Source organism: Sceloporus occidentalis, unplaced genomic scaffold (assembly GCF_023333645.1).
Source record: "Sceloporus occidentalis isolate IW3139 unplaced genomic scaffold, rSceOcc1.0.p SCAF_7, whole genome shotgun sequence".
Classification (NCBI taxonomy): Eukaryota; Metazoa; Chordata; class Lepidosauria; order Squamata; family Phrynosomatidae; genus Sceloporus; species Sceloporus occidentalis.
The window spans coordinates 55,295,920-55,315,617 of NW_028316987.1; the positions used below are offsets into that span (position 1 = coordinate 55,295,920).

Below are 19,698 nucleotides of genomic sequence, written 5' to 3' on the forward strand. Positions count from 1 at the left end.
AGATGGGATCCATGCTTCTTTTGGGTGCTCCCAGGATGGACTAAGATTTTGCCTTTACTATATTCAGAGAAAGGGATGGTTCCTTTATATATGTAAGAGTTAAAGTACAGTACTTTCATTGACCCATGGATAAGTCGACCCAGGTTTTGGGAGTCAATTTTTTGACAAACCTTTCTAGGCGTATACATGAGTATATACAGTAGCTGTGTTAGTCTGTAGAAGCAGTGGTTTTAGGGTTGACTATGACTCTAGAGACCAGGGTTTGAACCTACTGTGTGACATTGGACAAGTCATACACTCTCAGCCTCAGAGGATGGCAAGGGCAAACCCCACTCTGAAGAAACTTGCCAAGGAAACCCCAAGATAGGTTCCCTTTAGGGCTGCCACAAGTCAAAAATGACTTGGAAGGCACACAACAACAACAACAACAGGAATGGGATTCTAATATATGATTCTATTGACTGAATACCCCAGGGGTGGGCATAGCTGGTTGAGTGCCTGCAACCCTGAGGGTCCCAAACCACACTGCAGAAATAATCCAGTTTGAGACTGCTTTAACACTCAGGGCAGTGCTAGGGAATCCTGGGAATTGTAGCTTATTGTGGCACCAGACATAGAAGGCTCAATGTCTCACAAAACCACAGTTCCTAGGATTCCCTAGCATGGAGCCAGGGCAGTTAAGGCAGTCTCAAAGTGGATTATTTCTGCAGTGCGGATGGGGTGCTAGGAGGATGGAATCCTTGGGAGGCGGGGGCTCTGGGTCACCTCCTTTGAGTGGCCGGAAAGCAGCCCCTCCCCGCCCTCTGCTCATGCTCAGAGGCACTTGGACTTTGGGCATCCCTGCTCCATCCCTCCCTCCGCTTCTTCCCAGCCGAGGGAGGCCAGCTCCTCCTCCGCCCTCCATCACTTGGCTGCAGCCCTGGCCAGGGAGGAAGCAAGCAAGCAAGCCTGGGCTGCCATCTCCAGGAGGAGGAGGAGGAGAGGAAGAGGAAGGAAGGAAGGAAGGAAGGAAGGAGCGAGGGAGCCCCTGCAGAGCCAGGGGAGAGGAAGAGTCCAGCAGCAGGAGGAGCAGAATCCCCACAGGAATGCCAGCCAGGTCAGTCTCAACCCTGGGGGGCTCCCCTTGGCATTGCCCCCCAAGAAGGCAGCCCCTTCCCCGGATGGAGGGCAAGGCATCCTCCTGCAAAGAGGCCCCCAGGGAAAGCTGCCGGACTAAGGGCCTTCTCTGCTTCCACCTCTGTGTGTGTGTGTGCACACACATATTTATATACACACATATATACACGCACACCTACACACAAATATGTACACACACATATGTACACACAGAGAGAGATAGATGTGTGTGTGTGTATATACAGTATATATATGTGTATGTACACACACACATATGTACACACACATACATATAAACACACATACACACGTGTATATATATATAAAAATACAAGCACACACACATATATATCTATATACACATATATGTATATACTCACACACATATATGTACACACACATATATACACACACATATATGTACACACATATATACAAACGTGTGTATATATATATATATATATATACACCTATACACTCATATTTTTATACACACACACATATATAGACACACACACATATATGTATACACACGCACACACATCTATACATATATATAGACACACACACACATACATATATATATATATACACACACACACATATACACCCACACACTTGTGTGCCTTTAAGTTGTTTCCAACTTATGGCAACCCTAAGGCAACCTTATCGTGGAGTTTTCTTGGCAAGGTTGGTTCAGAGGGGGCTTGCCATTGCCTTCCCTGAGGCTGAGAGAGTGTGACTTGCCCAAGGTCACCCACGGGGTTTCATGGCTAAGCAGGGAATTGAACACTGATCACCAGAGTCTTGGGCCAACTCTGAAACCACTACATCACACTGATAGAAATCTTTTTTTTTGTATTTGCATTTTTGTATTGTATTTATGTGTACAAGGGCCAACTGTATACATCACACACACACACATGTGGACACACACACAGAGACATGTATGTATGGATGTACGTATGTGGGTTTGTGTGTGCATGTATATAGTGCGCCCTTGTATCCGCTGTGGTTTGGTTCGAGGACCCCCACAGATACCAAAATCCATGGATGCTTAAATCTCATTAAATACAAGGGCATAGTGAAATGATATTCCATATATAAAATGGCAAAATCAAGAGTTGCTTTTTGGAATTTACTGTGCATGCGTGCGTGTGTGTATTCCAAGATGTGGGTGCTTCAATCCACAAATAAGGATACAGAGTGCTCATTGCGTGTGTGTGTGTGTATTTGTGCCCTCTCAGAGCATCTTCCCTCTGCCCAGCCTTCCTCTAGAGATGCTGGAGGAGTGTGGCTAGCCTTCAAAACCACTGGTGGCCATTTGCCACCCCTTCAGACTAGAATGTCACCCTGCATTGAGTCACCAAGAGGCCATGAGATCAAGTGAGGTTCATGGGGGAAGTGGTGGGTACAGTGCTGGATGTTGGTGAGGTGCAATCCATGCTCTTTTTCAGCAGAAGGGGACCATCCTATTATGCCACAACTGTGCCCAGGGGATGGTTTTATATACTCTCCTCACCTCTGCAAGTCACCTTTTGGCCTGTGTCGTCGTCTGTGTGGGAGAAACATGGAGAACTGAATTCACTTGGGCTGTGGATACAGAAAGCTCACGTCTCCTGAGATTCTAGCAGGTTGAAGGTGCTATATAAATAACCACAGAGCTGTATGTGTGTCTCTGTGTGTGCATAGTATATATGCATTTGTGTGCATTTGGTCACCTATGAGTAAGACTGTTTAGCTGAGGTTTTCAAATATACTTTCTCTCTCTCTGTCTCTTTGTGTCTTTGGAAAATCTAAATGCTAGCTGTAGTAATGATCAGTTCTTTCCATTTATCTCTTTAGTTTTGGAACAGTTTTGATTTCTGGTATGCCAATGTCTTCATATGCTGAGATTCTCTGTCTGTTGCCCATGATCTTCCATCAGTTCTGTGTTTTTAAATGCAGTTTTGTGGTACTTGATATTTCATCTACAACAAGTGATGTCTGTCTAGTCTCCCATGTATAGTTTAAAATGGCTACCAGCTATACCACCTTTCCACCTGTTCATTTAAAGCCTTTCTATAGAATTGCATCTCTCATTGCACTTATGTTTCATTTTTAATAAATCTAAGGGTAGGGGCAGTTTGGCATATTGTTTGCTTTCCTAAATGCAGTATATGAACATTTAGGTATCATTTTCAGAATGCCCTACTCTTTGCTTATTTCTTCTCTCTTCTTATTCATGCCTCCTTTTAATGTTTTTAATTTAAAAAAAACTTCCTAGCACTTTAATGCGAATGCAGTAAGCTCCTGTAATTTAAAAGATCAAATTCATTCCAGTACATTGGTACCCTGAGAACTGAAGTAGAGGAAAACTTTCCTCTCCTCTTCCTTTTTCTAATCTTGCAACTTTTAACTTTAGCCTGACTCCATGCTATGGAATTCTGGGAACTGTAGTTTAGTGAGACATTATTCTCCTCTGCTCAAAGAGCTCTGGTGTCAAACTACAGTTCCCAGAATCGCATAGCATTGAGTAATGGCAGTTAAAATTATGTCAAACTGGATTATTTCTGCAGTGCAGGTGCAGCTTAAGAGGCAGTTTAGTCTTTCAGAATGGAATGGGGTTGGGGGAGAAGCATAATAAAGCTGGAAAAAACCACTGAATATTGATGTCATATGAAGGAGACATGGCGACATTAGAAACATATCTGCTCCCCCAAGAGGGCCAGATTTGGCCTGGGGCCTGTAGTTTCCACCCCTGCTTTATAGGTACAGATTTCAGAAAAACAGAGAAAAGGGAGCCAGGTGCAGTATAGTAGTTTAGGGCATGTGTATGTGCATATTGTGAGACCCCTTGGAAAACAGTGACCCAAGGAATTGAGCCAGATATTTTCTGTATCTTGTGAATCATATATACATATAGATGAACCAACCTGTATCTGATATATCCATATACAAATATAGATGAAGTCTCCCTTATCCCTGGTGGAGCCCTGGTGGCACAGTGGTTTTGGACAGCAGCCACAACATTGTAGGTATGATGCTAGAGGAGGGCTCCAAGGTCCACTCAGCCTTCCATCTTTTTGTAGGTCGGTAAAATGAGTACCCAGCTTGTTGGAGGCAATTGGCTTATGCATTGTAAACTGCCTAGAGAGCGCTAGTTCACTGATAAGCAGTATAGAAACGTACTTGCTATTGCTATTGCTATTATCTGGAATTCCAGAATTCAAACTATTCCAAATTTATGTACATGAGTGGTTGAGATAATGACAGCTTTGCTTTCTGATGGTTCAATGTACACAAACTTTGTTCGATGCACAAAATTATTAAAAATAGTGTCTATAAATTACATTCAAATTATGCGTATAAGGTGTATACAAAGCATAAATGGATTTCAAGTTTCAGCCTGGTTCACATCTCCAAGATACCTCATTATTTACTGTATTCCAAAATCCAAAACCACCAAAATCCCAAACACTTCTGGTCCCAAGTATTTTGGGTAAGAGAGTCAACCTGTATCAATCTGCACCCAAGAGGCCTTCTAATAGACAGTCTTTTTAAAAAACTGCTAATCTAAAAATGGCTAAACAGTGCTTCTTAATAGTGCAGTTTTTTTCCTTTGTACAGACTGCAAAAAAGTTGTTTCTGGGCAATTGAATAATTTTGTAAATCCAAATGGTCTGAGGATACAACATGCAACAATCCCAGTTGTGAGTTATGTTGGATATTTGTTTCAAGCTTATTATTAAAAAGTACTTTTCAGTATTCTTTAGTTTAAGAATGAGCAAAATTGGGCGTTAGTCAGTTTTTAAATTTGATTTGCTTATCTAGTAATTTAATTTGGCCTCAACTTCAGTATATAGCAAAAACAGATTGGAAAGACAGAAATCCAGTAGAATTTTGCTAAAACTCTGCAGTGTGACCTTGGAGGGGCTTTATTCCACTTGAAAATGGCATTCTATAAACCAAAAGGGTTTAATTCAAAGGCATTTCACATAACCTTTCATATTTAGTCTTTGGGTGACTGCTGTCTATCTGGACAGAGAGTTGTTCACATTGTTTGGTAGACAGCGTGCGCTTAATGCAGTATAGAGTTTTGAAGACAGTTGCCATCATTCTGTTGCAAAACTGTTTCTTAAAACCTTTGAATACTTTATATGCAATGTAAAGATTGTGTTACAAAGTCTAATCTGCACCTCCTCCTCTGCTGTTCTTAATGGCGGAATTTTGTAGTGATATATTGTTGAATGAAATAGCAATTATCTCAGCAAAATGTGATTGCCACACATTTTCTGCCTTTTGGGATTTGGTTCTTGCTAATAGAATTGGAATAAACAATTTAAAATAAATTGCCAATAAAATCTCTTTCCAGACTTCTGTTTTTGTTTTGGTTCAGTTATTTGATTTATAGCTTCCTTTATCCCAAAGGCTATTACGTTTAAGTGATAAATAACTACCAAACCTATAGTAACTCCAGAAAACGGTTTTCACTGGCTTTGAAAGACACTCAGTTTGGACTATAGTGTGTCTGTGAGACAATATGGTAGAGTGGTCGCTGTGCTGGACCAGGACCAGAGAGACCCAGGTTCAGATCCCCACTCTTCATCACTAGTGGACCTGATTCTCAAATGAATCTATCTTGTTTGATAGTTGTGAAGATAATGAAGGAGAGGAACATCTACACTGCTGTAGACTCATTGTAGGAAGGATGGGATATAAAGGCAAAGTTGGCAACCTAATTTTCAAATTCCTCTGTAAGAGGACAATTCAGACCAACGGCAAGAACAACCATGTTTTCTTCCAACAGCTCTTTGGGTCAGTGAGGAACAAAAGAAGGAAGGGATGTCAAAGAGAGCACAAAAACGTGGTTGCTACATCCAATGCTTCTTTCACCATTCCTTTCTCCTTTTGTGTCGTGTCTTTTAGATTGTAAGCCTGAGGGCAGGGAATAGTCTAATTAAAAATAATAATTGTAAGCTGCTCTGATAGCCATTAGGGCTGAAGGGTGGGGTATAAATACCATAAATAATAATAATAATAATAATAATTATAATAATAATAATACTATAGGAGTGCACTGTCCAACACATTGTGTCTGAATTAATATGGCCCCTAATAGAACAAAGGTCCCTCCTGTTCTACATACAGGGGAACTATTTTCCAGTGGAAGAGCATCCACACTTCTCTGTGTCCAAAGGTGTAGCTGATTTGTAGTAGCAAAAGCAATCATGACAAAATGCATCTCTGGGTTTTTGGGGTGATGACATGGCAGCTGTTTCTTACAGATTCTGTAAGACAGATTGGCTTGAAAATGGTGAACCCAAATTATCTGTGTATTGATTAGCTTTGTACAGGGCAGGGGTGGTTGGTTTATCCTGATGTTGTTGTACTGCAGCTCCAGTCATCCTTAACTGCACTTGCTAGAGCTAATAGGAGCAGGAGTCTAGCAGTTTCTAAACAAACTCATTTCACCAACAACTTGGTTCATAATATATTGTGTCCATATTTCAATGCAGAGGCAACTTGTAGTTCTGTTGCTTCTGTGTGAATCCACACTGGATTTTATGGGACCTGCTTTGGGTTTGGCCACTCCTGTTCAGATAACCAGAATAAGGTAGCTTTTAAATTCAAAAATCTTGCATGGCTCAAGATGAACATGTCTGGAGAAAGATGCTCAAGTAGTGACTTTTGCTGCCTGTAGTAGGAGGGTTCAACTCTAACTAGCTGACTTACTAATTTTAAGGACAGCAATAGTCCAGTCACATGGAAGCTGCAGAACTACCAGTTGCCTCTGTATCTAAATACTGTATTTGTCTTTTCTCCAAATATACCTTTATCAGTGCAAACATAAGGGAAATATTTTGGTTGTGTCTTTGCAACAATACCTTTGGCAGTGGCAGTCTGAGAAATCTATCTACAGTAAGCAGTGCCATTAGCTACAGTAAATGTTGATTACACTAACGATAGGATCTTGTGCACTTGACTGGAACTTCACATTTAGCATTCTCTGTTATGAATATTCAGTCTGGTGCTAGCTTTTAGCTGAAATTTAGAGAATACAAAGAGATCGCAGATCTTTAGTATCAGATATAAAACAAGACAAAAGATTATGGATTCAGATCTGGAAATAAGTATATGTTTGACATTTGGACCAGGCATAAGGAGCTAAATATCATATTAACTCTTCAGGTGTTTTTCCCCCATCTAGAGGTGGCAGCTATGGGCTTGACTTGATTCATTTGGGATGGATTGTGCTGTATCTGTCATTCCTGCTAATTTTGTTTTTGGTGGTGATGTGCAAATGAAAACAGAGCTCCAGAATCTTTTAACAGTTGTATGAAAGTGCAGGTTTCAGCAGATAAAAATATTTTCATTTGTGTGGCATCAGTAAAAACCACTCATGTGCAGTTACTAAATGTATAGGAGTCCTAGGGAATCCTGAACATCCTGTTGTGAAACTGAGGCTGAAGCGTGTAACTGTGACAGAGACATTTAAATATATTTTCCAACATGGCATGTATATTCACAAAGAGATGACTTTTGAATGAACTATGCAATCACAGGAAACATAGAACACATTATACCATAGGTGGGAAAATTATAAATGTACTACAATCATTTAAATATATCAGTATTTAATAAAGTAATGCTAACCCAGTTGTAATATTAATACTTTCATTCATCTTCAGAGAAAATCCACAAAGTAGCAGAGCTGTTTCTGACTTATTGTTTTATTGTGCATACTTTCCTTGCAGCAAAAACGCTCTTCTTATCTGTGTTTTGATTCCTATAACAGTAAGGGGGGGGGGGGGGGAGTCTCCTGCATAAATTATTTCCTGCAGAGATTATGCTGTGTGGACTGCCACAGTTCAAGAAACTGATCAAGAAAGCAATTCTGCATATTCAAAACCTTTTATATCTGACATATGACACTTAAACAAAACAGGCCAGCTTTTTAAAAACATATGATGCCTAAATATTTCTACCAGAGGCAGTCAAGTTCATTTGGGGTTCTTCCCCACCATTTCAGAAAGGCAAATGAAAGTGTAAAGTGCATTCTTTCATTCAGTTCAGTAAGCAGTCATGCCTATTGCAATGCAAACATGGCTTTTTCCCACACTTCTTTAGGCTTTTTGTGGCTTGTTTCCTAGTGACTGTATTTCCACCAGAAGCAATTGGCTCTAGCCATCTGAAACAAAAGGAAATGGGCAGACAGTCCCCCCATTGCTCCCTCCCAGCTCTGCTTTCTAACTCATTGTTTCAGTGCAAGCCCTTACACAGAACTGACCTATTTCCAGGGCTCTATACATGAGTGAATTTTACAAACCTTGAACCTGCTTCAGTATAAAATGTAAGGAGGTGAAATGCACTCTAATAATGTTGTAGTTAAGAATTAGGCTTATTCCAGTTACCTGACTGTGCCTTTTGAAAGACAATGAATGCAAAATGCTTTTAAGACAGATGTTATACAAAAAGAAAGAGAGAGGGGGAAAAAAAGAAGTTTGATATTATTTTCCTACAATAGTTTCATGCAATGGCTCGTGCCCTTCCTCATCCTGAAGACAGCCTTGAATACCTGTAATAAACTTCATAGCGACTCCCCCCTCGATGCCCTTCCCTTAAGGGCTTAACATTGCTAGAAAGCAATATGTTTGCATGTTAATCAAAGCTATTTACTTCTCAGCGTACCAGTCTATAATAAGCACATTGGCATAGCAACAAGAAAGACATTAGCTGAACAAAGAGCAGCAAAGTAGCATGATGCAGTCAAATACCCCTGAGATTAATTTTTTTATCTAGATGCACTTGACAGTGAGAAATTACTTGCACGTTGTCACTTCAGTAGTCATAAGGGAATCTGAGTTTGCTCCCTGACCATTGTCTTGTCTTGTCTGATAAGATCTATGTCAAGCTAACCTACTGCAATTTTGTCTCAGAACTAATTAACTGTACATAAATAATACATTTAAAGAACAACCACCAATAAGGTTGAATTGTAGCAGTCTCCTCGTGCAGTGATTTGAGATAATAATTGCAAGCCACATATTCATCAAGCTTTTAAAAAGTATGCATGGATACACACAAATGACATTAGTGTGGTATGCAATGAGCAGGTTCTGTTCTGTTTGTACTATTATAGTTGCAATATAGGAGCTAGTGTCTCAGTGATGCATTTCCCAGATTCATCCTCACTGTGAGAGTTGAGGCCAAGGTGTAGAATCAGGGGCTGGGCAGCTCCCTATGGCTCCCAGTATGCTCCAGTTTACAATTGGGGTTCCACTGAAAGACATAGTCAGAGAAGGCTGTTTGACTATCAAGGTTCTCTTTTTTTCATGTGTCATTGAAAACTAAATGTGCATCAAATAATTGATGTAGGAAGATATGTAAAAATGGTCTTGCATGTAAAGGTAGTGAAGAAGCCAACAGATAGGTTTGCAGTTACCATAGATTAGATCTCAAATCATGGTTTGATCTTACAGATTCATGGCCAAATCAGGGTTTAGAGCTCCATGCCTGCTTTAATGTCATTTCTGCTTAATACTTGCAAGGCTGCATTATCATTGTTGCAATGTTCCGGGGTTCTTAATGGCTAGGGACAGCATGCTGCTTCTGGAGCTGTTTGCATATATATAACAAGCTTCTTATACATACTCTGATGTTGTCAAGGGAGTAATGTTGTAAATACGTCTCCTCTTGCTTTCCCTAAGGGCTGGTAGCATTTATCATCTGCCTTGGCCCTGCAATGTGAGCATAGAGATAGGTGGTGTATTGGTGCTGCTGCCTTTCAGGCTCTGGTACCTGTCATGCCTGCTGAGACATGGCAGAGAAGAAACATGGAGCCATTTCTTTCTTTGACCTCAGTCTCCTTAGCCCTGAAAAGCATTGGTGCTGGCTTGTGAGAAGGCTCTTTTTTGGCCAACAGTACCACTGAGTCAGATCTGCCACAGCACAAAGCCAGTGCTTCAACAGGAAAGCTCACACATGTGCCCAAAAGTGGCCCTGTGTTTAGAACTACTCCACAGTCCCAGCCTTTTAATTCTAGTACTGAGTACTTGGGTTCCTATGAAGGCATAAACCCGTTGGAGGCTATAACTATGATTATGAACCACCTTTTCCCATATTTACATGTTCAGGTGTTAAGAGACTCCAGTTGTGTTGATTGTTTAAGAAAGAAAGGTACTCCTTTGTTGTAGTACCCCAATGTAGTCTCCACAGGGTGCTTTGTCTGTCATTGAGTATGGTTTCTTTGCAACAACCAGTAAAGATATATTTTATTTCTCTAGACCTTTTAGTATGTTCAGCTGCTATTGATCACTTTAATATAGTTTTATTGTTGCTCCTGCTGCGCTTGGGTTCCTATTTTCAAAAATTGCATTTGTATTGATTTGGTTGAATAAACTCAGGTTAACAGCTCTGAAAGGATTTGGCTTGAAAAGTAGCTGTTTAAATAGTCTAAATAACAGCTTGGCTATTTCAGATATTATGCCAAACTGTTAACTGGCACCCACGTTAAACAATAGTTTATGATTCCAATTTGCCAATTGATTGCAAACCAGTAAACCACTGTCATTTTATTTTATTGGTTGATTGGAGACTGGGCAATTTTTTTTACTAAATAATAAAGCAAGTGTATGGATTATAACTGATGGTAAAATAAGTATAGTATCTGCAGTATTCAACATTCATACCTATCCTTCTGCTAAAGTATTTTTAGTGAAAAGGTACATTTGCCTGGAATATGTCTAGCTTTATTGATGTAATTCTTTGCAAAAGACAAGGTGCTTTCATTATTCAAGGAGATACCAAGGTTTACCTCTGTCCTTTGGGTCACATTTTTCCCCTTCTCACTTAAAATACTTTTTTTTATTGAACTACCAGCAGATCTATAAGATCTAGCTTACTTTCCTTAGAAAGGTATTATGATCAGAAACCTCTTTAATTGTTCTGTTAACCTAAGAAGGTAGGCCCAACACCTTCCCTAATTGGGCCTAATTAGGGTAAGAAGAAGGGCCCTCCCTTCAGTCCATCTGCCCTGGTCCAGGCATCAGAGGGAGAGAAGATCTGCTGGACTTTTCCCCTTCCCCACTACCATTCCCTTCTCCTTTTGTATCTTGTCTCTTTTGATTGTAAGCCTGAGGACAGGGAAATGTTCAATTAACAATTTGTAAACCACTCTGATAACCTTTTGGCTGAAGAGCGGGGTATAAGTAAATAAATAAATAAATATTATTTATTTATTTATTTATTTATTTTTAACATGTTATGTTTAGTATCTGAGGAAGTAGATTATAATCAGCAAAAATACATGCTAAAATTGTTAGCCCAGTATTCCATCTCTGGCATGTCTTTTGAAAAATATCAGGTAATAGATTATGAGAAAGACCTCTGACCAAAATACTGCAGAGATGCAGTTAAGCAGAGAAGATAATAGTATGTTAAATGTAGAGATGTTCTAGTAAGAGATGAGGCAGCTTCCTAATTTCTCTTTTTTTCCATTTCCCTCCCTTTTAGGATGGCTCGGGCACCTCCAAGTTACTCTTTCGTTGCATTTCCACCTCATACGAAAGATGGCCTCATAATAGTGGGAAAAAATTCTGCACGGCCCCGGGATGAGGTAGAAGAAGTAGTTTACTTTGCTGCTGCTACCCATGATCCAGAATGCAAAGTTGAGGTAAAGATCAAAGTTTCATTCATACTTAATTTATGGTTTGACAAAAGGATTTTTGTAAGATTTTAACATTTATTTTTTTATAGTCAATATTTTAAAATCCCATGTCTTTCTGTTCTCTTGACCTTCGGCCTACAACCTGCATCCTTTGTGCCTACATTGTATTCCTTGTATTAGTTTGCATGTTTCTTTGACAGAGCTTGGAAAATTTACTGTTTTGGAATAAAACACCTAGAATCTGCCAGCCAGTATGGCCACTGATCATTGTAGCTGATGGATTCTAGGACATATAGTCTCAAAAACTAACTTTTTCAGGCTCTAGTTTTTCAGCTGATTTTTGCTGGAGAAACCTTGGTGGTTTGAGTTGCAAGTTTTATTTTAAAAGAGTAAAGGTAGTCCCTTGACATGAATGTGTATTCATAACCTACTGTGCGGGGCGATGTTCAAAATCACCTCTAATTGTTCCTTGTCTAAGAAAAACCCTACTAAATCCATAGGATTGCCACAAGTCAACAGGGAACTTGAAAGCACATACACACACCTTCTTTTAGACAAGATGAAACTCTGCTTTGCTGTAATGAGGCATTCACTACTCTCGTTACCCACTCATTCAGCCCTCCTCTGGTCGTTTTTATAAGCCAAGAAGGGCAATGGTCTAGTGCACATATGGTGGGCCTCACCTCTCCAAGGATCATATCCACATCCTCAGGTTGCACAGACTGAAACATATCTATTAATCTGGGACGAGCAGGAGCCAAGATTTCATCCTGTATCAACTACAGCATCCAAGTCAGAGTGGGTCTGAGCAATTTTACCTGCAACGTGTTGTACCAACTCTTTGCAGTGGGCTGACAGAATGTAAGCGGTTGTCTGGAGTTTGGGGATCAGATGTCACCAGTATGCTGATGATCCCCAGCTCTGCTACTCTTTTCCACCTACAATAATTCCAAGGAAGCTGTTTCTGTGCCTATCAGGTTTCTGTGAGTTGTATGGCCAGGAATGTGTTGTTCAGAGGCACCATATCTGACTAGAGCCAGAAATCTTTGAGCAGAAAAGAATGACTGTTGATAGCCCCTTTAGTGTGTTTCCATGGGGACTAGCTTAGACCATTTCTGCGAAGTATCTCTTTCATCCTCCATTCAGTTTGTTTGGTGGGATTCTCACTGTTCCTTGTGCTGCCTGCCTGCTGGGGCGATAAAGCTTATTTATTTGACATGAAGACCATTGGTAAATAGAGCTCCTGGAGATGAGACAGCCTCATTCCTGCTGTGAAAGAACTGCTGGAGTTCCTTTCTCCACTGCATGGAAGTGACAGGAAGAGTTTCCTCTCTAAATCTGTTTAAAGTATTTTAATAAAACCACTTGATTTTATGCAAAGGGATCTTGCAGTATCTTCAGAGACTAATTTTGAATTGTGCTTGGAAATGGACTGGCAGCCAATGGGGTTGTTGCAAGAAAGGAGCTGTATACTCCCAGTGAGCCTGCTTTAATCAGCAAACTGGCTGCAGCTCTTTGAGCCAACTGAAATTTCTGAGCCCCTTTCAAAGGCAGCCCCAGATGCAGCAGATTACAGTAATTTAAACAGGATGTTACCAGGGCATGTGTTGCTGTGGGCAGATTAAAGTTACGCAGGAACAAGTATAGTTTGTGCACTGACTTTAACTGCAAATGCACTCCTGGTCACCACTGAAACCTGGGCCCATACCCACTAAATTGCACACCTTCAGGAGGAGTGTAACCCCATTTAACACAGGCTGGACCCCTATTTCCAGATATGCCTTTTGACTGACTTGGGGCCCTTCCATCTTGTTTGGATTAAGCTTCAATTTATTCACCCTCATCCAGTCCATTATACCTTCCAGGCACTGGTTTAGTACAGAAACAACCTCCTTGGAGTTAATGTACGTGGAAAAGAGTAGTAGAGTTGGGTATCATCAGCATACTGGTGACACCTGACCCCCAGACTCCAGACAACCTCTGCCAGTAGTTTCATGTAGCTGTTAAATAGCACGGGGGACAGGACAATAGCATAGGGGACAGGCCTTGGAGTCAAAAAGGAATCCTCCAGCACCAGCTTCTGAGAGCACCCTCCAGGGAAAAACAGAACCACTGTAGAACATTACCACCAAGTCCTATCCCAGCGAGGTGACATGGTAGGAGACCATGGCTGATGATATCAAAAGCTACTAGAGATCCAGAACCAACAGGGACACTCTCACAGTCCAGTTCCAGGCATACGTTATCTGCCAGGGCAACCAGGCTGTCTCTGTCTCATAACAAGGCCTAAAACCAGGTGGAAATGAATCTAGATAATCCACTTCATCCAAGAACCCCTGGAATTGTGGAACCAGTACTTTGCCCGAAAACGGGAGACTCCAAAAATGTTGGAGACTGTCCTATAATTATCTAGCATAGTAGGTTCCAGGGAAGGTTTTTTTCAAAAGAGATCTTAAACCCACCTCCGTTAGATGTGCTTGGACCCTACCTTGTTATAAAGAGGCATTAATCACATTAATAAATTGTTTCTGTCTCTTGCACTGTCACTCTTTCCTTTTTGCTCACCCTCTGCTCTTTTGCCTATCTCAAGGACAATCTTTTTTAAAAACCATTTTACATTTGGTTTCTGAAAGTTTAGGACATACTGACAAACCTCCCTACTTTACTGCAAGTAAGATGTTATTATGACTTTGACCAAGCCGCCTCTTAAATCTGGTACTGTTCCAAGTGTCACGTACAAAGTGTGCTAAATTCCTTCTCATTTGTAATACAGTATAAAGGATGTGGCTTTATCATTGAAATCTGAAGTGTAAAATTTCCTGCTGACAACAGGCGATCAATGGCCTCTTGAGGGACATTTCAGCAGTCAGAATACAAGATTAATACACAGTGGGACCTTGGAATCCTCTGGAGTTTGGTTTCAGGGACCACCTCCTCCCATTGGTACCAAAATCCATGGATGCTCAAGTCCTATTTTATACAATTGCATAGTAAAATGGTGTCTCTTATATACAATGGCAAAATCAAGGTTTTCTTCTTGGATTTCTTGCGGGGGGAATATTTCCAAGTACATTTTCAAGATGGTTGAATCTGTGGATGCAGAATCCATCAATATGGAGGGCTGATTGAGAGCTGTTAGCAAAGGAATTGAGACATCTAGCAGAGCAAACCAGGTTGTTTTAAACTTGCAACTAACAGCTAACAGTTCAGGGAAGAGACTAAAGGAATACACAGGACTGTGTAGAGCACGATCCAGTGTAGGTTTATGGGGCAGCACTGGTAAATTATCATTATTGATCATTAGACATGTGAGAGGAGAACGGTGTTTGAGACAGTTGCCCAACATTATTTGCATCTTTCTGTGCTTATTTATGTACATCATGCTAGCACATCAGCAAATACTGCCACCCTGCATTAAAGTGGTATGTTATTGATTCCACACAGACCTGAAACCATCAATAGTATCTAAGAAGAAAATTACAAACAGAAACAGAAATATGAAATAAATATTAAAATTTTAAACAAGTTAATTTTAAATGGTAATGAGCAATAATAATTTACCTTTTAGCAGTCATTGCAGAATCTCAAAACAAATAATATTTTTATTTTCTTTTTAAAAGGGTGTTAATGCAGAAATGCTAGCTTTAACCTACAAATATCTCGGGAGTCTTTCTGTTACCCAGGAGACATACGTCCAAAACATTTTCTTTTTTGCTTTTATGATGAAGAGCACTGAATGTTCTGTTTGTACTGTACTTTGAATCCTAGCACTGCCAGTCTAACCCCAGCTGAGTCAGACTGTGATTTCTACAACAAAGGCATTAGTGAGAAATGTAGGATGCCCTGCTTTCTGATGAAAGATTATTTAAGGGTGTACAGGAAGAAGATGTGCATGCAGTTGCTTTTTTATTTTCCTTACAAAATCAGACTGGCTGTTAACAGTTATCTTATAACAGATTTCTAAACACACACATATATTTACCAGAAAAAAAAAAAAAAGGGGGGGGGCATCTATCCAACCAGGTCTATATTTCTAAAAACGTATCTGCAAAATCAGTTTGAAGTCCTCTTAGAATTGCACTTGATATTGAATTCTGCTAGAAAGTGACATGTTAAATCTGTTTGAAAATGTTAAATATCACCTGCTTATATTTTATTTTTTTGTGGCATCTATGAAAATACTGCTCTGCTTAATCATGGACAATTCTGCCGTTAGAACCAACAAACATCTAGGGCTGGGATGTGTGTGTCTTGGATATGCTGGCTATATTTATGCAATGTGCACAAACTGCAGCAGACCTTAGGCCTGTATGATCTCCTTCCCCTTATTCAGGCTGGCTTTCCTTTTACTTTTAGTTAACCACTGCCTCCCATATTGTCTGGACCAAGAATTGGGGTTAACACTAATGAGCCCTGTTAACTGTAGAGGATTCAGGGGTTGGTCCCTTACTCTTTTTGACCACATTGGCCCTCTCTGAGACACATCTACCCCTTTATTGAAACTAGAGAATGACCAGTTCAATTCATTTTTAGGCAAAAACCCTGTTTGGGAGTGCCTCTGACAGCCAGCATGGTGTAGTAGTTTGAGCATTGGACTATGACTCTGGAGACCAGGTTCAAATCTTGGGTCAGTCATGTGAACCCATTGGGTGACCTTGTGCAAGTCACACTCTCACAGCCTCATAGAATGGCAATGGCAAGCCCCCTCTGAAGAAATAGGTTCACCTTAGAGTCACCATCTTGAAGGCACACAGCAACAATAGCTATGGAAGGTCTGGCAGAACATTACAATGATCAACTATGCCCTGTGTTGTTATGTGTCTTCAACTCATTTCAGACTCATGGCAACTGTAAGGCGATCCTATTAATGTGGTTTTTGTGGCAAAATTTGTTCAGAGGCTTTGCCTTTGTCTTCCTCTGAGGTTGAGAGAATGTGACTTGCCCAAGGTCACACTTTCCTTTAATGGGTTTCCATGGCTGAGCAAGGATTCAGTTTCTGGTTTCCAGACTTGCAATGTAGTGCTCAAACCACTACAAAACTCTGGCTCTTTAAAAACTTAAAGGCACCAAATCTGAAGTTGGAAGCTAAGCAGGCTCAGGCCTGGTTAGTACTTGGAAGGGTCACTGCCAAGGAGTACCAGGTGCTCTTGGTTACATTCAGTGGAAAACAATGGCAAACTATCTCTAAGTATTCCTTGCCTTTAAAAACCCCAAAAATTCCATGGAGGTGCCATATGTCAACAGGTGGCTTGATGAAAAGAAGGTTAAGAGGGGACATGACAATCGTGTTTAAATATTTGAAGAGATATTTATGTCCTATTGAAGAGGGAACAGGCTTGTTTTCCATGGCTGCAGAGACTAGGACAAGGAGCAATGCATTCAAACAACAGGAAAAGAGATTCCACCTAAATCTCAGGAGGAACGTCCTGATCGTCAGAGTTGTTCAACAGTGGAATATGCTGCCTCGGAGTGTGGTGGAGTCTCCTTCTTTGGAGGTTATTAAACGGAGGCTGGATGGCCATCTATGGCCCCTGTGGTCTCTTCCAACTCTATGAAGGCACAAAGAGGTATACATACAAGTGTGCCTCAGACACATCTGGGTGCAGTTGTCCATTTTAGGATGCTTCCCCCCCTCTTGATGGGGGAATCAGGTGCCATGCTGCAGGCTTTGATGGACTACACTGTGCCCATAGGCTACACAGTGCTCATTCATGCACTGGCAGAAGCAGTATGCCCAGTGGCCATATCAAATACTAGCAAACCAAACAAAATCCTCAATCATCCCTGTGAAGTACTATTTCAATGTCATTTGATGTACACTACCTAAAGGATTTTTTTCACAGGATCTCCAGCAGTTTTACAATAGTGTACTTACAGCTGATGTAAATTATTATTTTTTTAAATGGTTATATGCAAAGTCCGACCTACACTCAGATACCAATCTCCTGGCTGTGGGGTGGTACACAAGTCCAAAGGTCATTGTTTGAAACATTGTGCTAAATTTAGTTAATACAATATATATATATATATATATATATATATATATATATATATAACAGGGACAGAAAACATGTAGCCATCCAGATGTTAATGGACTACAGCTCTCATCAACCCTCAGCATTGGCTGCATTGCTTAAAGCTGATGGAAACTGCAGTTGAAGAATATTTTGAGGGCTACATATTCCCTAAACCTGGCCTAAAACAATTTTGGCTGCTTAATCTAGGATGAGATTATACTGTTTTTAAGCACCTTTATATTTTTAATTGCATTATGTTCTTTTAATGTGTGATGTGTTTTAATACGGTAACAGTTTAATTCTGTTTTAACTGTATTGTTCTTTTGAACAGTGAGTGCTTTGAGTCCCAGTTTTGGGAGAAAAGTGAGATGTAAATAAATAAATAAATAAATAAATAAATAAATTTAATAGCAACAATAAAATGAAAATCTTTCTGTGGTTGGTACATAAACATGATTATATTATCCAGTGCGGTGTTTCCTCCTTTCCCCTCTAGTGCACATACATTGAAATTGACCAGGTCAGCAGAACAAATGCCATTGCCTTGAGCAGACCTTCCTGGCTATGGGGGGCAGAAATGGGAGCCAATGAGCATGGAGTCTTCATTGCCAATGAAGCCATTGTAACCAAAGAGCCGGCCTCGGAAACAGAAGCCCTCCTAGGAATGGATCTTGTCAGGTAGGTGGTGAATGAGCATACTGTGGATCAGTCATTCACTTTATGAATATTGTGAGTATAATCAGCAGTGCTGGTACAAAATACTGATTTAGGAATGGGTTATTCCATTATTTGGCTTTTTTTTTGTAGATTATAGATGACATTTTAGCACAAACTATTTTTGGTAACAGTTTTGCTTCAGGCCATACATACATAAAAAGTTTCATATCAAAATGCAGAATTTTGCCCCCCAAACCTGCCCTCGACTTATACATGAAGTCGACTTACAGTCAAGTATGTTATTTCTTTTAGCATAAATGTGTGGGTGGTCAACTGTTTTATATATTAACCTCATGATAGGCAAAGTGCTCTTTTAATATCAGACTCTAGGTTTATGCAGTAATAGTTTTTTGCTCATTTGTGGGAGGAAATAGCAATTGGGTCTTCATATGGCTGCACTCTTTATATTTCTATGACTTGCATGGCCTCTTTCATGTTATGTCTTTGCTAGTCATTGTAATAGACTTGAGGTTGAGGAGAGGTGTGCCCTTTTTTTCTGCTTTGGCAGCTCTGATTTATTGCTAGAATAGGCATGAGTTTGATTTATCATTTTGGGCCAGTCCCTCAGTGTTGTAGTGGAGTAAGCCATGTCTTGCAATTTAGTCAAGCAAACTGTCAAATTGTATACCAATCTGAACTCTGGTCTTGTGCTCTCCAGGGCACAAAGGTTTACAGCTTTCTTTTTTTGCAACAGGCATTTACTTTGACATGAACTGGAGAAGAAATGCTAGCTATTCTATCTTCTTCAGGAACACTGGGGGTTGGAAGAGCTTTGTATCAATGGTGGGCAACTGCATTGGGGCCACCTTTAGGCTTACCAAGTGCTTGAAAGCGTCACCTTTTGCTTTTGTGTTCTAAAATTAATTTAATTCCATACCCCCCATCTCTCCCAATTTGGCACAGATTAATTAATTAATTAATCCTATGTCATCCCAATTTTTCAGCTGCTTTAAAAATTTCCCATTTTCTTACTTGTCCTCCCACTTCCCCCCTTTGTCCTCAGCTTACTTCCATTGGTACAAACTGAATTCAAAGTGTAAGAGTAGTACTCAATTTACTCAGCAGAGGGGTTTAAATCTTGCCATTCCCAGGAGGCTTGGGCAAAAGCAAACAGCTGCAGCATATTCTATTTTATGTACTCTTGCTCATTAACAATTTCTGCTATCGTGACCACATTATGATGTTGCTTGACCATATATG

The 19,698-nt window shown here is 40.3% G+C and overlaps 1 protein-coding gene across 4 annotated transcripts in view; it reads left to right on the forward strand.

Moving 5' to 3' along the window:
* The first annotated feature begins 887 nt into the window (after positions 1 to 887).
* Positions 888 to 19,698, forward strand: part of SCRN1 (secernin 1) — a 33,316-nt gene continuing 14,505 nt past the window's right edge. For 3 of the 4 annotated variants that reach the window (XM_089533019.1, XM_089533020.1, XM_089533022.1), the window contains exons 1-3: positions 888 to 1,096; positions 11,611 to 11,770; positions 18,278 to 18,459. In XM_089533019.1, the coding sequence (XP_089389145.1) occupies positions 1,086 to 1,096; positions 11,611 to 11,770; positions 18,278 to 18,459 (353 nt within the window). In that variant the 5' untranslated portion in view covers positions 888 to 1,085. Of the gene's footprint in view, positions 1,097 to 2,725; positions 2,758 to 11,610; positions 11,771 to 18,277; positions 18,460 to 19,698 lie in introns of those variants that run through there. The other variant, XM_089533021.1, reaches the window with a different exon arrangement.